Genomic DNA, 20,434 nt, shown 5'->3' on the forward strand with positions numbered 1-20,434 from the left:
ATGGAGCAGAGGCAGCCAGGTGACCCCGGCTTCCTGCAGGTGGCGACTGAGGGGCAGGCAAGAGGAGGAGCTGATTTAGGGATGGGAACTCAAAGTAGGTGGCACTAAGGTTGAAAGGCCCAAGGGATGAATGCCGGGCCATGGACTGGGTGAGTGCGTGGACAAATGGACGAACGGCGACTCCTAGGTGAGGGCGTTCACAGCCCAGCAGAGGCCGGCTCTGGCCAGCTGTCAGGAGGAGCCGGGAGAGCCCTGGAAGGGTTTGCAGCTGTCGCCAAGGGGTTAGGGCACCAAGGACACACATGGCGTTCGGGGCTGGTTGTTCTCAGCGACAGTCATCAGGTGCCCCGGACTCAGCACCTCCTGCACCCAGGAGTGGCTGCCCCTGTCTCTCTGGGGCTGGATTTGGGGTGAAGGCTCCACCCAGCACAGGGGCCCGCCACCATGCCACCCCACTGAGGACAAGGCTCGTTGCTCGGCAAGCAGGGCCGGAGGGCAGAGGCGGAGGGCTGGGCAGTCTCCAACCTTCCCTCTCAGGAGACAGAGGGCTCTTCAGAATTCATTGCAATGCCCACCAAAGAGCTCCAAAGATAGGGTTTAGCTGGGGTGAAATAAAAATAGTTGGAGTGAACACATGACAATTTCATCTCATTCCACGGGCATCTATGGGGTTCTAATATTGGAGAGCTTTAATCCATCACTAAACTCCCATCTGTCCTGTCATTCTGTGGGCATTTCTGAAGATGTCCAAACCCCAACTGTGAGCCCCGACAGCTTGCTGTCCTTGGTTTCTCAGCAAGAGGAGAGCTGTCGGAGGTGACAGCACTCGATGACCGTGCGCAGGAGGAAGGAAGGAAGGAGGGAGGGGAGGGGAGGAGAAGAGCAGAAAGGAAGGGGGGGTGCTGCTGCACTCCTCTGGGCTTTGGGTTCAGAATTTCCGTCGTCTTGGATTCGAGTCAAAGCCTGACACCTCTGCAGCTGACCCTCTGCACCAGAGCCTTTTCCTCCAGATACCTGTGCCACACCTGCCCGGCTCCTTCAAGCCTTGTTTGTTCCTGTGTCCCGTCCTCTTGAGGCCAGCCCTGCCACCTCCTCTTTCTCTCAACCCTGCTGACCCGCCCTCTGCTCTGTGCGTCTGTGCCAGAGCTGAACGCCACGCCCTGTACGGTTTGCTTATTTGTTTGTTCATTGTCCGTGTCCCCCTAGAGTGGAGGCCGCACAGCGGCAGGACATCTGTGGTTTCAGTCACTGTCATAGCCCGGGTGTGGGATGAACGTGTTGGCCCATGTGGCGAAGAAGAAGCTGTTTGGTAACTGCAGCTGCTGCCACCCTTCAGGGGGAGCGAGCCCTAAGGGCAAGCATCCCGGGCTGGGGGAGCCTGGAGGTGCCCTGCACACACTCCGTGTCCGTGTTCGGGAGTATGCCGCGAGCCAGCGGGCGAGATCCTCTGCCAGCAGCCCCTTGAAGGCCACGGCCCTCACCCCCTCGTCCTCTCGGGCTCAGTGGCCACCAGCCAAGTCCAAACCCCACACATGTGGCTCCCACCCGGCAAGTGGGGAGTCGTCACCAACACCCTCTGCCCTGTCCTCACTATCAGTGCTGTGTGTACAAAAGCAGTTTTCTTGTCCCCTGCAGACGGCAGGGTGGCTGCCGGGGCTCACGTAGCCAGAGGAGAGGCCCTGGGGAGCGGTCCAGGAAAGCACTGGACAGCAGTCATCTGTCTGGAAAATATTAGTCCATGGTCTACACAGCCTGAGCCTGGACATGCTTTCTCTTTCGTGGCCAGAAATAAACAGTTTTTGGTCTCAGAAAAACATAGGACTTTCCCTGGTCTGTCGCTGCCAGCCTTGGCTCACCGAGTCACGGGGCAGACTCCTCCCGCAAGGCAAGGCCAGGCTGGGCAATCTGAAGAGCGATGAGACATCTCAAGCCCGAGGCTGGGTTCTTCCCTCAAGCGGAGTTTCTTGGAAGTCTCCGGCGTTTCCAGCAACAGCTGGCAAACCTTGGCCAGGTGTGGCATCCTTCGGAAGCATGCGGGGAGTCAGGAATTCACAGAGGAGGCGAACTAGCAGCTATTGCCCAATGCCCCTCACCTTGCCCTGGGCAACTCCAGACGCTGCCAATTCTAGGGCCAGGCCTCACCCCTCCATCTCTTCCTCCTGGGCCACAGGCTAGGGACCCTCCCCAGCTCTGAACACATGATAGGGGGTCCAGAGTCTAGTTATAGGCAGGGGCTCAGCATTAAATGCAGGCCTCTGATCCCAACAGATCCAGGGGTCAAAATGGTCCTGGAACAACTGGACTGCCACACAGAATATAATGAACCGGGACCCTACCTTGTTTCTATCACAGATATCAATTCTTTTTTTTTTTTTTTTGGACAGGCAGAGTAGACAGTGAGAGAGACAGAGAGAAAGGTCTTCCTTTGCCATTGGTTCACCCTCCAATGGCCGCCATAGCTGGCGCGCTGCGGCCAGCGCACCACACTGATCCGAAAGCAGGAGCCAGGTACTTCTCCTGGTATCCCATGCGGGTGCAGGGCCCAAGGACTTGGGCCATCCTCCACTGCACCCCCAGGCCACAGCAGAGAGCTGGACTGGAAGAGGGGCAACCGGGACAGAATCCGGCTCCCCGACCGGGACTAGAACCCGGGGTGCCGGCACCGCAGGCGGAGGATTAGCCTATTGAGCCATGGCGCCGGCCCACAGATATCAATATCCATTACACAATTACACGGCCACAGATATCAATTACAAGCCTAGACATGAAAGGTCAAATGATAAAGCCTCTGAAAGAAAACCTGGGGGAGTATGTTTCATGATCTTGGGACAGGCAAGGACTTCTCAAATAAAACATGAAAAAGCACTAACTTTAAAGGAAAAGATTGATAGATTGGGCCTTTTAAAATTAAAACCTTTAATTCATCAAAAAATGACATTCAGGGTCTGGCGCTGTGGTGTAGTGGGTAAAGCCTCCACCTGCAGTGCCAGCATCCCATTTGGGTGCCGGTTTGAGTCCCAGCTGCTCTACTTCCGATCCAGCTCTCTGCTATGACCTGGGAAAGCAGTGGAAGATGGTCTAAGTCCTTGGGCCCCTGTACCCACCTGCGAGACCTGGAAGAAGCTCCTGGCTCCTGGCTTCAGATTGGCCCAGCTCCAGCGGTTGCAGCCAATTGGGGAGTGAACTTGAGGATGGAAGACCTCTCTCTCTCTCTCTCTCTCTCTCTCTCTCCTTCTCTCTCTGTATAACTCTGACTTACAAGTAAATTAAATCTTTAAAAAATGATATTAAAAAAATTGGCGGGCCATGGGGGCCAATGCTATGGCATGGTGGGTAAAGCCACCCCCTGCACTGTCGGCATCCCATATGGGCGCTGATTCGAGTCCTGGCTGCTCCACTTCCAATCCAGCTCTCTGCTATGACCTGGGAAAAGTGTAGAAGATGCCAAAGTGCTTGGGTCCCTGCACCTGCATAGGAGACCAAGAAGAAGCTCCTGGCTCCTGGCTTCGGATCAGCTCAGCTCTGGCTATAGCAGCCACTTGGGGAGTGAACCAGTGGATGGAAGATATCTCTCTCTCTCTTGCCTCTGCCTCTGCCTTTCTGTAAGTCTGCCTTTCAAATAAATAAATCTTTAAAAAAAAATCTGGGTGCCAGTGTAGTAGCATATCAGGTTAAACCACTGTGTGTGATACTAGCATCCCATATGAGCACCAGTTCAAGTTCCAGCTGCTCCACTTCCAATCTAGCTCCCTGCTAATGCACCTAGGAAACCAGCGGAACATGGCCCCAGTGCTTGGGTTCCTGCCACCCACATGAGAAGCTCAGACAGAGTTCCTAGCAACTGAACTAGCCCTGGCTGTTTCAAGTATTTTAGAAGTGAACTAGTGGATAGAAGTGCTCTCTTTCGCTCGCTTGCTCTCTCTCTCTTTCAAATAAATATACAAATCTGTTGAAAATAAAAATATAAAAGAAAATACAAAGAATTGGGAAGTTTCTAAAAGGATGGCATGTGGATCAAAAGCATCACCAGGAGCTCAGGACAAATCCTCTGAGGATCACAGGTACAGGTGCAGGGACAGGCTTTTGGGGAGTGAACCAGTAAATGGAAGACATCTTTGTGTGTGTGTGTGTGAGTGTGTGTGTGTATCTTCTGTCTCTCCTTCTAACTCTTTCAAACAAATAAAATTTTTAAAAAGATATTAGAAAAAATTAAAAGGGGACAGGCATTGCATAGTGGGTTAAGCCCCCACTTGGGACACCCACATCATTTATCAGAGTGCCTTGGATGGAGTCCTACGTCTGCTTTCAATCCAGCTCCCTCCTAATGCACACCCTGGAAGGTAGCAGGTGATGGTCCAAGTACTTAAGTCCCTGCCACCCACAGTGGAAGACCCAGATGGAGCTCCAGCTCCCAGCTTTGACCTGGTCTAGCCCTGAATGTTCTAAGCTAGTGCATGGGAGATTTCTGTCTCGCTCGCTCTTTTTTTTTTTCAATTTTATTTGTTTTATTTATTTATTTTTTCATTTTTGACAGGCAGAGTGGACAGTGAGAGAGAGAGAGAGAGACAGAGAGAAAGGTCTTCTTTTTTGCCATTGATTCATCCTCCAATGGCAGCCGCGGCTGGCGCGCTGCGGCCGGCACACCGCGCTGATCCGAAGGCAGGAGCCAGGTGCTTCTCCTGGTCTCCCATGCGGGTGCAGGGCCCAAGGACTTGGGCCATCCTCCACTGCACTCCCGGGCCACAGCAGAGAGCTGGCCTGGAAGAGGGGCAACCGGGACAGAATCCGGCTCCCCAACTAGGGCTAGAACCCGGTGTGCCAGCATCGCAGGCAGAGGATTAGCCTATTGAGCCGCAGCGCCGGCCTCGCTCACTCTTAAATAAATAAATACACTTTAAAATGAAGTACAAAAGCTACATGTTTGTCACGCTTATATCTAACAAAGGATTTGTATCAAAAATACATATATATCAACATTTTTAAAATATTAGTTATTTGAAAGGCAGGAGGAGAGAGAGAGAAAGAGAATTCTTCGCATCCATTGGTTCACTCTTCAAATGCTCACATTAGCCAGGGCTTGGCCAGCCTGAAGCCAGGAGCTCAGAACTCCATCCCGGCCTCCTACACGGATGGCAGAGCCCCACAACCTTGGGCCATCATCTGCTGCCTTCCCAGGCGTGTTAGGAATCTGGATGGAAAACAGAGTGTCCAGGACTCAAACCAGCATCCAATTTGAGATGCAAGCATCCTAAGCAGAGGCTTAACCACAACACCTGCCCTCAAACTTTTATATGCCAACAAGAAAAAGACAAGTAACTCTGTCTCCAGAGATACTGGAAGATGTTGTACTTCATGAAAGAGAACATGCAGGTGGCAGCCAACATTTGAAAAGGTGTTCAACATCATTAGTCATCAGGAAAATGCAAGCCGAATACCACACAAGGTGTCGCCGCCCGCCAGCCCAAGGGGCCGTCACTGGAAATCCGGACAGCACTGCTCTTGATAGGAAGCAGCTCCACTGGCGGGGTGGGAAGTGGCACAGCTGCTTTGGAGAGCCTTTGGCGACAGCCACTGAAGCCACGCACAGGTGTCTCTCCCGACCTGATAGTAGCATTCCCGCCACCTCACCAGAGTGCTTATGGTCACCAAGTCATTTAGCAGCCTAGTAATTGTATCCAAGGGTGACAATAACCCCCCTGACTCAATACACTGTGATGCATTGGCATAATGAACAGCAGGGATCCACCCAGCCAGCAGTAGCCCAGAGGCCAACCTGCCAGAGTTCTCATTTGTGGACTGTCTACTGCTGTGTTCAAGCCACAGTGACAGAGCAGAGTGTGGTGATAGACACTGCATGTCCTGCATAGTCAAAAAGATGTTACCAACTGACTCTTTACACAAAGAGTTTGCTGACCCCTGCTAACAGCAATGAAAAAAAGACAGCATCCCTTACCCAAAATGTTTAGGGTCAGAAGTATTTCAGAATCCAGATGGTTGGAGTATTTGCATATGCATAATGAGAATCTTGGGGGTGGGACCCAAGTCTAAATATGAAATTCATTTATGTTTCACATACACCCTAGACACATAGCCTGGAGGTAATTTTAGACACTATTTTTAGGGTGCCTGCGTTTTCACTGTGATCCATCACATGAGATCGGGGTGGGATTTTCCATCTGTGCCCGAAACGCTTCAGACTTTGGAGTCTGATTTTTGACTTAGGGAAGCTCAGCCTGGACATGCAGAAACCTGGTGGATTCACAGACGTGACACTGAGCAAGAGAGGCCAAACACCAGAGTCCACCGCACACACCTTCCCTTATACCATTCCAGAAGCAGAGAGAAGGAGCCGATGGTGGCAGAGCCGAGAGTCAGGGAGGGGGAGGCGGGGCACAGAGGAGCCCGTGTGCCTTACTTTGAAGGCCCACGGTTGTGTGATCTAGCGACCCTCCAGCGAGCTGCACAACCAGGTCTTGTGCACGTCATTGCCTGGAACTTTCCCTCAGTGTTCCAAAGGGAAAGAGAATGCTGGCCTCTAGGCAAGGCCCTGCGTGCAAAGCAGGGGGAGCTGCTTTCTCCTTTGGCCAGAGACTGGACTCAGTATCAGTGCAGCCACATCATAGTCCTGAGTAGAACGCCTCGCAGTGGTGGCATCCCTACCCATCCACAGGACAGCATGTGTAACACCACGTGACCCCGTCAACCTGGCTCCCTGCCCGTGCTGCTCAAGCCTCAGCACACTGGGCGTCTGCTGGGAGCTAGCTGGCAACACCGCCAGGTCCTGGACTCGCTTGCCCCAAGTTCTAGTTCTTCCAAGTCCTGGCTGGACTCCAGAAAGTGCAGAGCCAACCAGTCCCACAAGGGATTCTGATGCAGGTTAATCCAGGACTGCGCTCCATAAACTGCCACGCAGCTGAGGCAGTGCACATGAGGATGCAGCGGGGAAGCCAGCACGCGGAATTGTTCTGGATGAGAAAGGAAATGCGGCCGAAAGAGCCGGAGATGGCCTGCATCAGAGACATTGACGTGGCTGTCGGGTCTACTGAGACGCTGGGGAGGGTTCCATGGCTGACATTGGAGAATGTGGGTTCAGTTCCTGATTCCAGCTTCTAGCTAATGAGGACCTCGGGAGGCAGCAGGGACAGCTCGAGCAGCTGGGTTCCCGCCTCCAATGTGGGGGACCCAGAACTGAGTTATCAGCTACCAGCTCCACCCAGCATAGTTCTAGCCATTGCGGAGGGTGAGGGGTAAACCAGAGGATGAGAGCTGTTTCTCAAATACATTTTTACAAAAGCAAACAAGGTGTATGCATATTCTGAGACTTGAAAGAAAGCAGTGGATGGGTGACACATCAGTATACGCCCCTAAGCATGAAACATCTCGGAAGACACAACACAGAACACTACAGTAGTGATCGGCTCTAGGGAGGGAAACTGGTCAGGGTTGGGAGTGAGACCATTTTTATTCTCTACTTCAATACTGTTTGACATTTTTTTGCCCTACAGAAACATTTTTTAAAAAGATTTTATTTATTTATTTGAGAGAGAGAATTACAGACAATGAGAGGGAGAGACAGAGAGAAAGGTCTTCCTTCCGTTGGTTCACTCGCCAAATGGCCACAACGACTAGAGCTGCGCCGATCCGAAGCCAGGAGCCAGGAGCCAGGAGCTTCTTCCTGGTCTCCCATGCGGGTGCAGGGGTCCAAGCACTTGGGCCATTTCTACTGCTTTCCCAGGCCACAGCAGAGAGCTGGATTGGAAGAGGAGCAGCCGGGACTAGAACTGGCACCCATACGGGATGCCGGCACTGCAGGTGGAGGATTAACCTACCTCGCCACGGCGCCAGCTCCCAGAAACTTTTTTAAGATTTATTTTATTTGAAAAGCAAATACAGAGTTACAGAGAGAGAGAGAGGGAGAGACAGAGAGAGATCTTCCATCTGCTCAAATAGCTGCAATAGCCAGAGCTGGGCCTGTTCCAAAGCCAGGAGCCAGGAACTCCATCCAGGTCTCCCACATGGGTGGCACAGCCTCAGGCACTGGAACCATCTTCTACTGCTTTTCCAGCCACATTAGCAGATCCGGTATAAACTTTATCTACTAAAAATATTAAAGATAGGAGTCCGCAGGTTAAGCCACTGCTTGCTAGGCCGGCATCCCATCTTGGGACACTGGTTCCAGTCCCAGCTGCTCCCCTTTTGGTCCAGCTCCCTGCTAATGCACCTGCAAAGGCGGAAGAGGTTGCCCGAACGTCTGGGCCCCTGCACCCACGTGGGAGACCCAGGTGGAGTTCCAGACTCCTGGCTTCAGCCTGGCCCAGCCCTGGCCATCAGGACCATTTGAGGAGTGAACCAGCAGATGGAAGATTTTCTCTCTCTCTCTCTCTCTCTCTCTCTCTCTCTGTTGTTCTGCTCTTAAAATAAATCTTTAAAATATTAAAGTATCTGTTTTAAATCGAGGCAGGTAGAACGGACAAGAGAGAGGGAAGGAGGCAGCAGAGCGTAGTCAGCTGAGCCTGGTTCTTGAGAAGCCAGCTGAGAGGTGAGAGCCCTCCCAGAGCACGAAGGAAGCCTGGGCCCCAGATTCTCCGCGGGCCACGGCTGTTCACCTGGCCGGGCTCCCTCCTCCATCGCTGCACCCACTCGGCGGGAGGGATGTCCTGAAGCCACGCCTACTCCCTGGATGGGACACTGTGATGTGCCAGTGTGTTACTGTGCCAGCAGTGCAGGCGTTCTGTAACTATCTCTGGCCTTTAGTGGCCAGGGTTGAAACAAGAAGATTCAAGTGCCGAAGGCGTACATGGTTGGAAATCACACCAAGGGCTTCTGCTTGCTGTCGGAGTGCCAAGAGCAGAGAGAGGCAGGCCTGGGCAGTGGTCAAGGCTCCAGGCCCAAGGCCACCTGGGGCCCAGGCCGGCTTTTCCACCTGGAGACCACAGCACCGTAAGGAGCATCGTTTCCCATACCCAAGGATGGAATCTACGGCGCAGGCTTGTGGTGAGAATTAAGAGCATGGATGTCCACAGTGGTTCGGCAGGGAACAGGCAGGCAGCAGCTGTTAGCCAGTCAAGCCCTTGTGTCTTGTTTGAATTTGAGTAACATCCTGTGAGGCAGGAAGAGACTGCTGGTGTGGTTTACCCTGCTATCCTGGCACTTAGATAATTAGACCCCCTGTGTCTCTGAAGCCAAGCCCAGGGTTTGCTCTATTCCATCAGTGTTTCCTAAACTCTGTTCCAACTTTCAGTTGCTCACCAAAATGCTGATAAGCGTTCCTCCAAATCAGGGCTGAGTGAGCACCGAGTGGTGAGTGAAGTTAGCGTTAGCGTAGGGTTAGGTTAAGCTATTGCCCACAGGGTTTGTCAGAGCCCTTGAAGAGCCAAGCACACCTGTGACTAAGAGCGGGCACCTCTCCCACATCCTGGGCCATCCCACGGTTTTTTCCATGCAAGACTTTTCACACCCAGGGGAACATTAGGGCTATGTGCAAAGTGGCTCTGGGACTGTTACAGGATGTTACGGGGCAAACCCGATTAGGAGAAGGTGGAACTATCCAACATCTGTTTTCATGCCAGTTTCCACCAAAGAGAATTGGAGTGTAAAACACACTGGGGCGTGGTGGTGAGGGTGGAGGTGACGGATCTTGGGAAGAATCTGAGGAAAAGACTGAGATCTGAGTTCAAATCCGTCCCCACCCCCCAGCAATGGCAAGGCCTTTGTTTTCTCAGAATCTCCATCGCTCCCTTTATTAGGCACAGAGTAAGCATCCACTTCACTTGGTTGATTTCAGATGAAATGTGCAGACCCCATCACTGGCTCTGTGTGATGTGGCAGAAGCGAAGGGAGACAGGTTTGCTAAAGTAATTGTGGTGATAGAAATGTCTGAGCCTCAGAGGCTGCTGAGGGAGCCCATTCTATCCCAGGACGGAGGAAAAAAAAAAAAAAAAGAAGTTAAATGTCTGTGTCTCTGAACTGCTTGCCGCTCGAGGATTTCTCACGCTTAGTTTTCTATCTGTGATACTTAGAAGGCTCACCATTGCAAACAGCAGGCAGCCAAGTCTAAACTGGATAAAAAAGATATATATGTAGAGGCCGGCGCTGCGGCTCACTAGGCTAATCCTCCGCCTTGCGGCGCCGGCACACCGGGTTCTAGTCCCGGTCGGGGCGCCGGATTCTGTCCTGGTTGCCCCTCTTCCAGGCCAGCTCTCTAATGTGGCCTGGGAGTGCAGTGGAGAATGGCCCAAGTCCTTGGGCCCTGCACCCCATGGGAGACCAGGAGAAGCACCTGGCTCCTGCCATCGGATCAGCGCGGTGTGCCGGCCGCAGCGCGCCGGCCGCGGCGGCCATTGGAGGGTGAACCAACGGCAAAGGAAGACCTTTCTCTCTGTCTCTCTCTCTCACTGTCCACTCTGCCTGTCAAAAAAAAAAAAAAAAAAAGATATATATGTAGGGAATTTGCCAAAGTTAATAAAAGTCAGATGGGGTTTTACCCATTTGTGACGTCACTGGAGCGGGTGGGGATCTCACCCCCAGGAAGCTCAGTGCCCAACCCTGGAAAAACCCACGACTCATCACTGATTAGACGACCTACACGGCCCTAATCTCTAGGGACCCATACAAACTCACCAACAAGTGGCCTGCAGCTGCTCTTGTCCCCTTTCTCCAGAGGGGACCATCTGGGATGGGTGACTCTCCAACTCATCAGCTGGGCACCCCTAGCAGCTACCAGGATTTCTGGAAGGAGTTTACAAAAGCATAGTCCAAATCCTGCGATTTTAATAGAAAACAAAACTCACCAAATCTCTTGACTGATAGAGATATTTTTAAAACTGTAAAAAATAATCATTATGGGGCCGGCTCTGTGGCACAGCAGATAAAGCTGCCAACTGCAGTGCCGACATCCCATATGGGCGCCATTCAAGACCTTGCTACTCCACTTCCCATCCAGCTTCCTGCTAATGTACCTGGGAAGGCAGGGGAGGATGGCCAGAGTCCTTGGGCCCCTGCCACCCAAATGAGAGACTCAGAAGAAGCTTCTGGCTCCTGGCTTCAGCCTGGCCCAGCACTGGCCATTGCAGCCATTTGGAGAATGAGCCAGTGGATCAAAGATCTCTGTGTGTGTGTGTGTCCTCCTTGCTAACACTGCCTTTCAAATAAATAAAAAATTAATCTTAAAAAAAAAGTAAACAAAAAGACACTGCTTAGGATGCACACATGCCATACTGGAAGCCATGGTTCCATTCACAATTCTAGCTTCCTGCTAATGCAGACACTGGGAGGCAACAGGTGATGGCTCAAATTTCTGGGTCTCTGCCACCCACATAGGAGACTTGGATTGAGGTCCAGACTCCTGGCTTTAGCCTGGCCCAGCCCTGGCTGTTGGGAGCATTTGGAGAGTGAATCAACAGATGGAAGATGGAAGTTTCAAAAAAACTAAAAATAAAAATATACATTTTAAATGCCTTTGGATCACAACTGATTTAGTACTAAAGATAGTCTTTACATTAGAAATCATTGTATAGGAGATGGGCAAAAAGAAAAAACGTTTGAGGTGCACTCGCATGGATGTAGTGTGACTGCATCTCAGAAAGGACACTGGACAAAACCTGTCATCGATGAACTGGAGGGGCAGGCGGGCCAGCTGATGGCAACAGCCGCTAGTAACAGAAACACGATGGTTCCAGGCAAAGCACAGGGAAGTCTGAGAGTTCCATTAAAGCACAGCTCTAGATTTTGTATTAAAGTGTATTAGCTGCATGCATGCTGCTCAAAGGGCTTCATGAAAAAGCCTGACTTACTTATTTGAAAGGCAGAGTGACAGAGATGGAGAGAGAGAAAGGGAGGTCTTCCATCTGCTGGTTCACTCCCCAGATGGCCAAAACAGCCAGGGCTGGGCCAGGCTGAAGCTAGGAGCCAGGAGCTGCTTCTGGGTTTCCCACGTGGGTGGCAAGGGCCCAGGGACTTGGGCCATTCTCTGCAGCTTTCCCAGGGAGCTGGGAGCTGGGTCGGAAGCAGAGCAGCCAGGACCCCAACCAGCACTCCCCCTGGGGATGCTGGCAGAGTTCACTACAGGGCGGAGCTCCCCTGATAACACTGTTTGGCTCTCTGAGGTCACTGTTTCACCCATCAGAGGCATCATGTCACTGACAGAGCACTCACTCATTCTTTTTCATTGCTGTGTAAATGTTTTGATGGACATTTGGGTTTTGTGGGCATTTTGTTGATACTTTTTATCACAATATCAACCAAAAACTTTTTTTTTTGCTAAAGGATATAAACAGATTTATTCATAAATTATAATCTACTTATTGGTCGATACATTAAAAAATTTAGATCACTAGTAAAAGGGAAATATAAATTAAACAGGATGCCATTTTTCACTTATTAAATTGATGAAAAATTTTTAAAAAAAATAATACATTAGCAAAAGATCTGATGAAACACTCTCATCTCCTATGGTTTGAATAGATTAAAATTATAACTTTTCTGGAAATAATTTAGAAACATGCATCAAGGTCTCTGAAATGTTCACAGCTTTTATCCAGGAATTTGCAAAGATTTGTATTTATGTATAATGGTGCTTGCTGTAGCATGATATATAACAGCAAAGGAAAACTTGGAAAGAACCAAAAATCAAAAAAGAATGTTTCAATAAATTGCACTGTAACACATATGATGAACTCAGAAAAATCATGTGTTTGGAGCCGACAAGTCCAGAAATTCATTTTATATTGATGGTAGTATGTCAGGCATGCGCACATCAAAGTAACTTAATAAAAGGAAAAATTAAAATGACTTTTCAATACAGGATAAAAATAAATTCAATAGTATATGAATTCTGGACCAAAACTAATGAGATACATTTATTATTCAAAATGTGAAGCTATAACAGCAGGCTCAGAAATCAGAAATGAAAGAAGTCTGCCAACTACTGCGTTAGGAAGAGGCCAGGGTCAGAGATGCAAATGGAGGCTACCCTGAGGGCCCCTAGTGTCCAGGCCGGGAAGGAAGGTGCCCTGCCCAGGTCACAGCGACCTCCCTGTCTGTGGAGGCCCACGGAGCTTCCTCATCTGCTAAGGTCAACAAAATGCCTATTGCTAACATCCACTCTGATGGTAATGTTATGCCCAGTTCAGTCGTCCCCAAAGACCACCAAGGAGCCAATACCGCTGTAAAGCACACGAGAGTTTTATTGCAGGTCTGGGCCTGGTCTCTCAATCAACACCAACGCAGCAGGTCTGAATCGAGAGCCCCGACCCTTCAGTTAACAGGGTTTTTATAGGGTTTTCAGAGACATTCTATACATCATGGTACCATTTAGCAAATCATCTCACCCGCGGGAAATTCAAAGGACATCTCTTAGAATTGATTAGTGCATCCAGTGTCGGGAACGGACCTACTAAAGGTGGTTGGATGGCTTTGGGGTTGACGCCTTTTGAATTGATTGGCCGAAGCATAGGGTCCGAGCTGCTGGGGTGTACGTGCCAAACTGCAGGGTCTCGGGTAGCTATCAGTCACCTCATCTGCCCTGCGAAGACACCAGGAACTCTAGGTATTTCTCTGTTATCTGTTAATTGGCGGTTGCTAGGAGAGTTTATCACAAGGGGGGTTCATTTATTTACTTTTAGGAGCTTCTGGCTCAGAGTTCAGGGCCTGGTCAGGCCCACGTTACAAGATGGAGGCCTAATTAAAAATAGTTACACCTTGATCCAGGCTCAGGTCTCACAGTAAAATATTGAACACGTCTCTTTTGAATTTGAATCCAGAACAGAAATGTCTACTCCTATCAATTGTACTCAACAGCTTACCAGGTGACCTCGAGGTCCTAGCCAGTGGTCTGAGCCAAGAATAAGAGATGGGAACAGGCATTTGGCATAGCAGCGAAGACACTGGGTTGGGAGGCACATACCCCATTTGGGAGGCCTGGGTTCGAGTCCTGGCTCTGCTCCCATTTCCAGCTTCCTGGTGACACAGACCTTGGGAGGCAGGTGATGGCTCATGGTAGCTGGGTCTCTGCCACCCATGTGGGAGACCTCGGCTGCATTCTGGGCTCCTGGCTTCAGCCTGGCCCAGCCCCAGCTTCTCAGGTACTGGAGAAGTGAACCAGTGGATGGAAGATCTGTCTCTCTCTCTCTCTGCCTTTCAAATAAAGTTTAAATAGTTTTTTAAAAATGTTAATCTTTCCCTTTTGTAGCCATATCAGGGAAATGACAATAAACATTTTAAAATATCATTGGGAGGCCAGCACTGTGGCATAGTGGGCCAAGCCTCTGCCTGTGGCACCGGCATCTCATATGGGCACAGGTTTGAGTCCCGGCTGCTCCTCTTCTGATCCAGCTCTCTGCTGTGGCCTGGGAAAACAGTAGAAACGGCCCAAGTGCTTGGGCCCCTGCGCCCACGTGGGAGACCTGGATGAAGCTCCTGGATCCTGGCTTCGGATCAGCCCAACTCTGGCCGTTACAGCCATTTGGGGAGTGAACCAGCGGATGGAAGACCTCTCTCTCTGTCCCTCTCTCTGTCTGTAACTCTATCTCTCAAAAAAGATAATATCTTTTTTAAAAAAAGTCATTGGGCCTAGTTTCTTTCCTTTTTGTGTTGATCCTGAGCCCAGATGAGTCAACAGTGGAACAGAAAGCTCTGTCTAAAAAAACTGACACAGCTCTTAGCCATACAGACAGAAGCAGAGCGTCCTATGGACTGGAGGTGACAACCCTTGGACCCTGGATGGCTCAGACTTGTGGAACCTTGCATCCAATTCAGGAAACCACATTTTGAGGACACTGGAACACTGGACCATGTCCAAAGAAGATGACCAAGGTCATGGGTAGATGGATGCCACATCATTCATTCATTTATTAATTCCTCCCTTCAACCTCCCAAGCACTGGCTAAGCATTGCAGGGAAAGTGAAGAATTGCACCAGAGGGTGCTGATGCAGCCAGGGGTCCCTGTGGGGGTCCCAGTGGTGCCCCACAACATGGAATGGCCTGCTGAGTGAAGGAGAGAGTGAGCCTACACTGCGCCATTTCGCAGGCAGAACACGTGGGGGAAAGAGAGCAGGAGGGCTCGGCTTTTATCCCAAGAAAGGGAAGAACTTGGGGGTCTTGGTGTTTTGTTTTGTAAGTCAGCAGCATCCAGCAAAGGAGTGACAGCTCACCCCTGGACTTGAGTACAACTGTTGGGGCCAGGTGAAGCCACTCTGCATGTGTGACAGGTGGAAGGTGCGTCTCCCAAGGGCCCTGCTGTGATGCCAGGGCTCCTGGCTTGGCCTCCTCTGCCTGGTGTTGACCAACAAAATGCAGGGGTGCCTTTCCCTGGAGTTTAGTGGGAAGGGGCTTCCCATTGTTTACCCCTCACACACACTTGTCTTTTCAAGATTACCAAGCAGGAAAAGAGTTGCACCAAACAAGGCCACCTGTGTTGCTGGTCTGAAATGCCCCCAGGCTGGGCAGGAGACCACAAGCCTAACCCTTCCTCACCTTCCTGATTCTTCATCACCCCCCCCCACCACCACCACCACCACCACCACATTCATCTGGTGAATGCCCTGTGGGGGCCACAAGGATCACAATACCTGGTGAGGCAGATATTATTATCACCATTTTTCCTGGTGAAGAAACAAGAATTAACACCTCAAAGACCTAGCCCTGGCTCTAGCCCTGGCTCTGCTTCTACTAGCTCATGACCTCTAGTAAGTCAGTTACCTATGCTGTTCTTCACTTTCATAATTTTTTAAAAATAACTTGAAAATGCTCAAGATCTCTTCTGCATATCTAAGTGTCAGATAAATGCAGAATTTGGGGGGATCATACCACAATATGATGAACCTGGAAAAATGGTAAGTGAAATAATCCAGACATAAAAGGACAAATTCTGTATGATCCCAGTTATGTGAGATTCCTAGAATAGTCAAATCCAGAGACCCTTTAGAAAATCCAGAGACAATTTAGATCAACTAGAAAGAGAGGACACTCAAACAACTAAAATCAGAAACGGAAGAGGGGCCAGCGCTGTGGTAGAGCTGGCTGAACCTCCACCTGCGGTGCATCTGATACAGGCTCTGGTCCAAGTCCCAGCTGCTCCACTTCAGATTCAGCTCCCTGCTAAGGGCCTGAGAAAGCAGCGAAAGATGGCCCAAGTGCTTAGGCCCTTGCACCCATGTGGGAGACCCAGAAGACGCTCCTGGCTCCTGGCTTCAGATCAGCCCATCTCCAGCCATTGCTGCCATTTGGGGAGTGACCCAGCAGAGAGACCTCTCTCTCTGTCTCTACCTCTGTCTGTCTGTAACTCTACTCTAAAAGAAAGAAATGGAAGATTTTAGAGAAACAAAAATAATTATAAAAGTATTATAAGCAACGATATACCAACAAATTGGATAACCTTAAAGAAGTGGAGAAATTCCTAGATGCAGATACCCTACCAAGATTGCATTATAAAAATATAGAAAATCTAAATTGACTTATAATTTTAGTAAATATATTGAATCAGTAATCAAAAAACTCTCAACAAAGAAAAGCCCAGGACCTGATGGCCTCACTGGTGAACTGCATCTAACATTTAAGGGCTGATGAACATAAATTCTTCTCAAAGGCTTCCCAAAAATGGAAAAGAAGGCAACTGAATACAGCAGCATATCAAAAGGATTTTATTGGAAGTCCTAACCAGAGCAATTAGGCAAGAAAAACAAATAAGAGGCATGTGAATTGGAAAGGAAGAGGTAAAATTATGACTGTTCATAAATGACATGCTTGTATATGTAGACAACCCTAAGGATCACACACACAGTTGGAACTAGTACGCAAATTCAATAAAGTTCCAGGATACGAACGGCACACAAAAGCCAGTTGCATTTCCGTGCACTAACAATGAACAATCTGAAAAGGAAATTAAGAAAACAATTCCACTGACAAAAGCACCAGAAGGAATAACCTTAGCCAAGGAGGAGAAGGACCTACACACGGAAGAGCACCAACACAGTGCAGAAAAAATGAACGAAGACACCAGCAAGAGCAAAGACATCCCGTGCTCATGGATTGGGGGGCTTCCTCCTGTTAGGATGTCAGTGGTACACAAAGCGACCTTCAGGCCTGCTATCCCGTCAGTATCTCAAGTGAAGGCTTTTGCAGAAACAGAGAAATCTGAAAATTCACCTGGAATCTCAAGGGACCTTGACTAGACAAAACTATGGGAAAGAGAATACTGAAGCTGGCGTTCTCACAGCCTCACCGCTGTCTGACCTTGGTCAAGTTACTAAACTTCTCCATTCCCCAATTGTAGCAATGCTGCCCACCTCACAGAGCTTTCAGGAGCACCAAAGGAGTAAGTGTCGGGAAAGGCTCTGGCACAGAGGCGGGAGCACGGTGGCACTCTACAAGGAGACATGCTGCTATTTTTACTAATATTACTCCTTGGGCCTCCCACGAGCCTGGAGGATCCCAGCAGGGACATTCAGCTCCCGTGGAAGTGGCTCAACTCAGTTACGCCCATTTCCCAGAAGTATCTTTTTCTATAGCAAAGTCAATACTTAGAACTGAAACCAAGAACGGAAAGTAGCCCGAGAGGTGAATCACTGGTCTCACCCAGGCAGGGGAAAACCCCGCGGCCGCGGCGCTCAGAATCGCACAGGGTGTCTCAAAATGCACTGGTTTAATCAACCGGAGAAGTGGGGAGCTCACTTCCAGTCATCGCACTTGACATTGGCAGCAGGGGGACAGCCCCAGCCCCTGCCTCTCGAAATCAACTCTTGCCCTTCTGGTCACAATAAAACAGCACACCGTTCTTGAGAGGCGACGGCTCCGTGTGGCCACTGTCACTTACGGGGCACCCTAGTAAGGAACCTGGGCCCTCCCCTCCGAAGGGCACAGCCCTGGATGGGAGCCACGGCCAGGCTGTCCTCCAAGTGGAAAAATGTTCTCATCAAGAAGGCTGGAGGCAGCAGATGGGACGTCCGCGTTTCAGTCTGTGCCCCTCCCTGTGAGACTCACTGGCCACCTGCCCAGACAAGCAGAAGGTCCCTGGGCCTGACCTACAGGACAGGGGTCACTAAGGTGCTGAACCTTCTCCGTGGGCCACGGTAGCACAGATTTTTGCAGCTGACTGCAAAGAAGGACCAGATGAGAGGAGGCAGGAAACCCAGCTAACTGAATCCTCCTGCAGCTGTGGATCAGAGAAGTTGCTTCTATAAGCAAAGCTAGGCATGGGGCCTGGGGGTCCGCCCGTGTGTAGACTCTAGAGGGAAAGCAAACTCAGGCCCAGGATGCTCGCTTTCGGGCAGGGGCCACTCTTCACACAGGTGCCAGGCCTGGCTGCTCCCCACCACACAGCAGGTGGCAATGCTGGAGTTTCCAGCCGGAAAGCCCTGCTGAGCCTGTGAGGCCAGTGCTGCCCTATGCATGGACCTCGGCCCAGACGCGCCTGGCAGTTTCACTTTCTCTCTGGAAGCGTCAGCGGGGAGTAAACACAGTGTTGCGCAATCAGTGGGAGGTGGTGGCCAGGGAGGGGGCTTGGGGACTCGCACTGCTGACTTGTTTGTGGTACGCATCTTCCTGGAAGTCTTTATGAGCATCCCCGAACCAAAGGTAGAAATAAACGTGACATGGCCTGAGGTGGGGGTGCAGGAGCTTAACTGTAAACTGACTGCTTGCTCAGAAGGGACAGGCCTGGTTCACGTTTTCACTGACACCACGGTAAGACCGGAGCCATTTCCACTCTGCCATACCACAGTGGGAGACATCTCTGGGCAAGCCACCCCGGGCCTCTCAGGTAAGGCTCCGTGAAATCTGGTCTTCCAGCAACGTGACGCCAGGTGAGGGTCCGCTCCAAAGACCCTCCTCAAAGTAAAGTGGCCGCTGTGGCCGCTTCTCTTAAATCATGTACTGACACTCGAGGGCCCACCTTTTGCCTCCAGTGTGGGAAGCACAGAGCCAAATTTCACACCCCAACCTTATCCAGGTCCCTGGTAAGAGGATTTCTCACTCTGTCACAATTCTTCATTTTCACGGTACTCGAAATTATAAAACCCCTCATGTCCTTCTACAAAAAAGAAAACAAAATGAATTCATTAAATCTGACTTTGGGGTTCATCTCCAATCATGCTGCTTAAAATAGAACTGAGTGGCCTTTCCGTTGGTGATACCTACCCACGCGCACACGCCTCTCTCCAAGGATCTCCTCCATCCCTCTCCGGAAGAAGAGGAAACACACGGAGAAGCGCCTGGTGCAGAGCCCCACTTGCTGCTTGGTGGGTGTGACGTGCCCAGGATGCTGCCCAATCACCACCGGTTCCCGCCATGCACCAGCGGCTGCTCCGCTGTCCTCTGCCAGCCTCCGGGGAAAAGCCAGGCTTACAGAAGGCTGCTCCTGCAGAAGGGAGCAGCTCTAGAAGCACCTTGAATCAAGAGGAGTGGGAAACCCTCCCAACAAACACATTTTGGACATAGAAGGAAAACCATAGAATTGAGTGGCTGCTGCTGCCAAGGCCTACTAACAGCTACTGCTCCACACGAAGGAGCAGTTTCTGAGTGGGGCTCGGTTCTTGGCCTGTGTTCTCTTAACTCCTTTGTTTGAAGGGATGGCAGTTTGCCTCCCAGCCGGGAGGCAGGCAGGTGCAGTGGCTTAAAGCAATCTTTCTGCTCTCACGGAGGAGCTTCACACACCCACACACATCCAAATGCTTATCTGCTAGCCAAACTGCTCCAAGTAGTTGCTCTAATCTCAGTAGGACAAAGGAAGCAAGCCCTGGGAATTAAAGGCGGTCTGCTTATTAGAATAGTCGGCAGACAACAAAGTAGCAGAGAACAGCTGCAGCGTTTGCACTGAGCTGAGGCTTGGGCACATTAGGGCTAACTGCTGCTGGTGTGTGAGATAAGTAACTCCCGGTGCATTTCCCAAGATGTCTTAGGGCTTTGCCACTTACAAAACAGACTCACTCAGTGAGAACCCTCAGTTAACTGGAATCTTATCCATCCCATCCCTAAATGCTTTTTTTCATTATTCATTTATTAGAGAGAGAAAGGCAGAAAGTTTCCACTTGTTGGTTCACTCTCTGAATGTCTGAAATAAATGGCCAGGACCGGGCTAACGCCAGGAGACGGAGATGGTACCAGACAAAAGCATCCAGGCCTTGTTGCCGGCTGCTGGACAGCCAATTCACCAGAGACCAGAGCTGGTGAGAGGAAAGAGCTTGTTTCAAGCCGGCAGTCTTGGGGAGAGGCCTCTGGATCCAAAACGTGCTCCTTCCCTCCAACAAGCCAGCAACAAAGGTTTTTAAAGGGAAGGCCTAGCAGCAGGTGGAGGTTAGAAATTAAGCAGGTTTTTCAGGCGCCGAGGATGGCCCGGGAGGTGCCCTGATAAGGGCGCTCAGGTGCCTGCAGGTGATGGCTGCAGACTTCCCGCTCTGCGGGGGTGAGGCTGGCCTTCCCAAGTCTTCCCCTTTTTCCAGG

General features: G+C 50.6%; 1 protein-coding gene and 1 non-coding gene across 4 annotated transcripts in view; one reads left to right on the plus strand and one right to left on the minus strand.

Annotated features, from left to right (window-relative positions):
• LOC100349181 (LYR motif-containing protein 9) overlaps positions 1 to 20,434 on the minus strand; it is a 77,869-nt gene that overhangs the window by 11,194 nt on the left and 46,241 nt on the right. Inside the window, exon 5 of one of the 3 annotated variants that reach the window (XM_089317460.1) lies at positions 13,162 to 13,522. The exons of the other annotated variants lie outside the window; for them this stretch is intronic. Within the exon in view, the coding sequence (XP_089173586.1) occupies positions 13,354 to 13,522 (169 nt within the window). The 3' untranslated portion in view covers positions 13,162 to 13,353. Of the gene's footprint in view, positions 1 to 13,161; positions 13,523 to 20,434 lie in introns of those variants that run through there. 3 annotated transcript variants of the gene reach the window in all.
• On the plus strand, positions 9,792 to 9,924 carry LOC127484519 (small nucleolar RNA SNORA66). The gene has a single exon (XR_007911580.1). It is a non-coding gene; the product is annotated as a small nucleolar RNA SNORA66 (small nucleolar RNA).

Source organism: Oryctolagus cuniculus, chromosome 17, assembly GCF_051225735.1.
Source record: "Oryctolagus cuniculus isolate XC-2025 breed Fujian yellow rabbit chromosome 17, ASM5122573v1, whole genome shotgun sequence".
Classification (NCBI taxonomy): domain Eukaryota; kingdom Metazoa; phylum Chordata; class Mammalia; order Lagomorpha; family Leporidae; genus Oryctolagus; species Oryctolagus cuniculus.